General features: G+C 46.1%; 1 protein-coding gene across 2 annotated transcripts in view; it reads right to left on the bottom strand.

The window, feature by feature from the left end:
* celsr1a (cadherin EGF LAG seven-pass G-type receptor 1a) overlaps positions 1-2,500 on the bottom strand; it is a 103,693-nt gene that overhangs the window by 18,771 nt on the left and 82,422 nt on the right. For both annotated transcript variants that reach the window (XM_031582649.1, XM_031582648.1), the window contains exons 14-15: positions 1,847-1,967; positions 1,003-1,186 (exon numbers count right to left, since the gene is read on the bottom strand). In XM_031582649.1, coding sequence (XP_031438509.1) covers positions 1,003-1,186; positions 1,847-1,967 — 305 coding nt within the window. The remainder of the gene's footprint in view (positions 1-1,002; positions 1,187-1,846; positions 1,968-2,500) is intronic.

Below are 2,500 nucleotides of genomic sequence, written 5' to 3' on the forward strand. Positions count from 1 at the left end.
CAGTGGACACCATAGAGCAGGCAGCAGTAGCCTTAGGACAACCCTGTCCCCACTAACTAAAGATGAAAAACACAACAGACAGTGCACAGTTATGATCAGGCACTTCACTGGACAACAGTAGAACTAGCATTAATTGTCCTGCTCCATCACTCCAGACAACAAGAAAAATAACTCAAACAGATAGCAGACATGTGGCATAAGTGGTCAATTATGATCAGGCACTTCACTGGACAACAGTAGAACTAGCATTAATAGTCCTGGTCCATCACTCGAGATAACAAGAAAAATAACACAGAGAGGTAGCAGACAGGTGGCATAAGTGGACAATTTTAATCAGGCACTTCTGTGGACACCTTTAAGGGAGCAGTAATGACCTTGATAAACTTGACCAGGGGATTTCTGTATTGCAACAACATTATGAAATGCATTTCACAATCAAGAATTGTGGGTATAACAGGATTATACAGCGCTCTAAAATGCCAACCGAAAATAATAACCCTGGCAAAGCTAACGGCGGAGCAACTCTGGACTTGTTCCGTGATGCACTGACTGGTGGAACCGCTGCCACTCTGCAGAAGATCTCTGTCTTTGAAGACGGTTCCCACGGCTGACGGAAGGTGAAGCTCATGTAGCTGGCGACAGATTTGCATTAATGCCTGCCATCCGATCAGAGCCGCAATGCTAAACAGAGAAGCAGATCGCCCTTCTCTTCCGGAGGAAAGGGAAGATAATTTGGGTGCCTTCTCACCTGATATCAAGTGGCTCTCACTTAAATGAGCTTCTTTTATGAGGTTCTTTCCCAAAGTGTTTCCCCAAGCCTGTTCTGGCAAAAGTTCTTTGTATCTCTAAAAGGTTCTTCTGAAAACTGAAAAGTTGAAAACTGCTGAACAGCTGACAGTGACCACAGTGGTTCTAGTTTTTATGCAAGACTGTACTCTGAAAACAGACAGACAGACAGACAGACAGCCAAGCAGACAGACAAACACACACACACACACATACCATCGCAGCCATTGACAGTGACCTCTGCGAAGGGGTTGTCGCAGCGGTTGCACTGGCGACCTATGACCCCAGCCTTGCAGGGGCAATGTCCGGTTTGGGGGTCACAGGTGCGGGACTCAGAGCCCAGAGCAAAGCAGTCGCAGGGGTAGCAGGTGTCGCCCTCCTGGGGCTGGTAGTAGTTATCCTGCAGAGAAACAGGGATACACACACCTTAGATATGCTCCTCATCAACACACATCAGCACACATCCTCCTCAACACACATAACACACATCAGCACACATCACACACATCCTCCTCAACACACATAACATACCCCCTCCTCAACACGCACCACACACATCACCTCTCCATACACCTCAGCACCTCACCAGCATCATCTTCATCAGCGTAGCCAAGATTAATAACCCACGCGTCTGCTTTCTGTATTCAACACTACGTACAATACATCAACCCAGTGATAGCGTCTGCTTTCTGTATTGAACACTATATACAATGCAACAATTCTATAACCATTAGTACAGACACTGTACTTGTTATACACGTCCATGTCGTTACAAGATGTCTTTGCGGTTAGTGTTAGGTTCAAGTTACTAATGTGTACATACAAAAGCCCTTAAGCACTGTATTAAACCCCTAAACTGCTGAACTTACGATGGCCTGAGGCTACTTAAAAAAATAAAGTGTGAGCCTGTGCTGTTGGACTATATATCAGCACTCCTGGAATGCTAGTGGTCCAATCAGATTACTGAAGATGGAGCTGTCTAGTATGTAATGCATGAGGGTGGAGGCATCTGGTGTGTCATAGGCTGTATTATTGTGGAGGTGTTGGCTGTTGAGCTCACCTTGCAGCGGCACTCTCCGGACGTCTTGTTGCAGTCGGGGTTGAAGCCCTTGCTGACGTCACAGTTACAGGGGCCGCACATGGGACTCCCCCACCAGCCACGGGGGCATGGCTTCTCAACCCTGAGGAGAACCGACAGAGGAGAACCTCAGGTTAATCATAGAGCCACATATTAAAAACAGATCCTCGCACGAGTGACAGAACCACATACCCGAAGAACCTCACACTACCATCAAAATCACACATTAACTATGGGATCACACTTAAGCCAAAGAACATCACAGAACCATATGATAACAGAAATACATGGAGTCACCACAGTCGTGAGCTAGGCTACATCATCGGAGAGTTCCACAGATGAATATAGAACTTAGAACTCAAAACTCAGAACTCAGAACTCAGAACTCAGAACTCAGAACTCAGAACTCAGACTCAAAACTCAAAACTCAAAACTCAAAACTCAAAACTCAAAACTCAAAACTCAAAACTCAAAACTCAGGACATCAGATCAGCAGATTTGGGCCCAGGCCAACCCGGAGCAGAAGAAAATCCAGCTGTAATCTGGAGAGCCACTGAATGCCACAGAAAGCACTACACCCCTAAGACAATGTGAGGGAGTATGGATCCTGCATGAATGAGGAGCTCAAAGAGCATT

The sequence above is a fragment of the Clupea harengus genome, chromosome 16, assembly GCF_900700415.2.
Source record: "Clupea harengus chromosome 16, Ch_v2.0.2, whole genome shotgun sequence".
NCBI lineage: Eukaryota > Metazoa > Chordata > Actinopteri > Clupeiformes > Clupeidae > Clupea > Clupea harengus.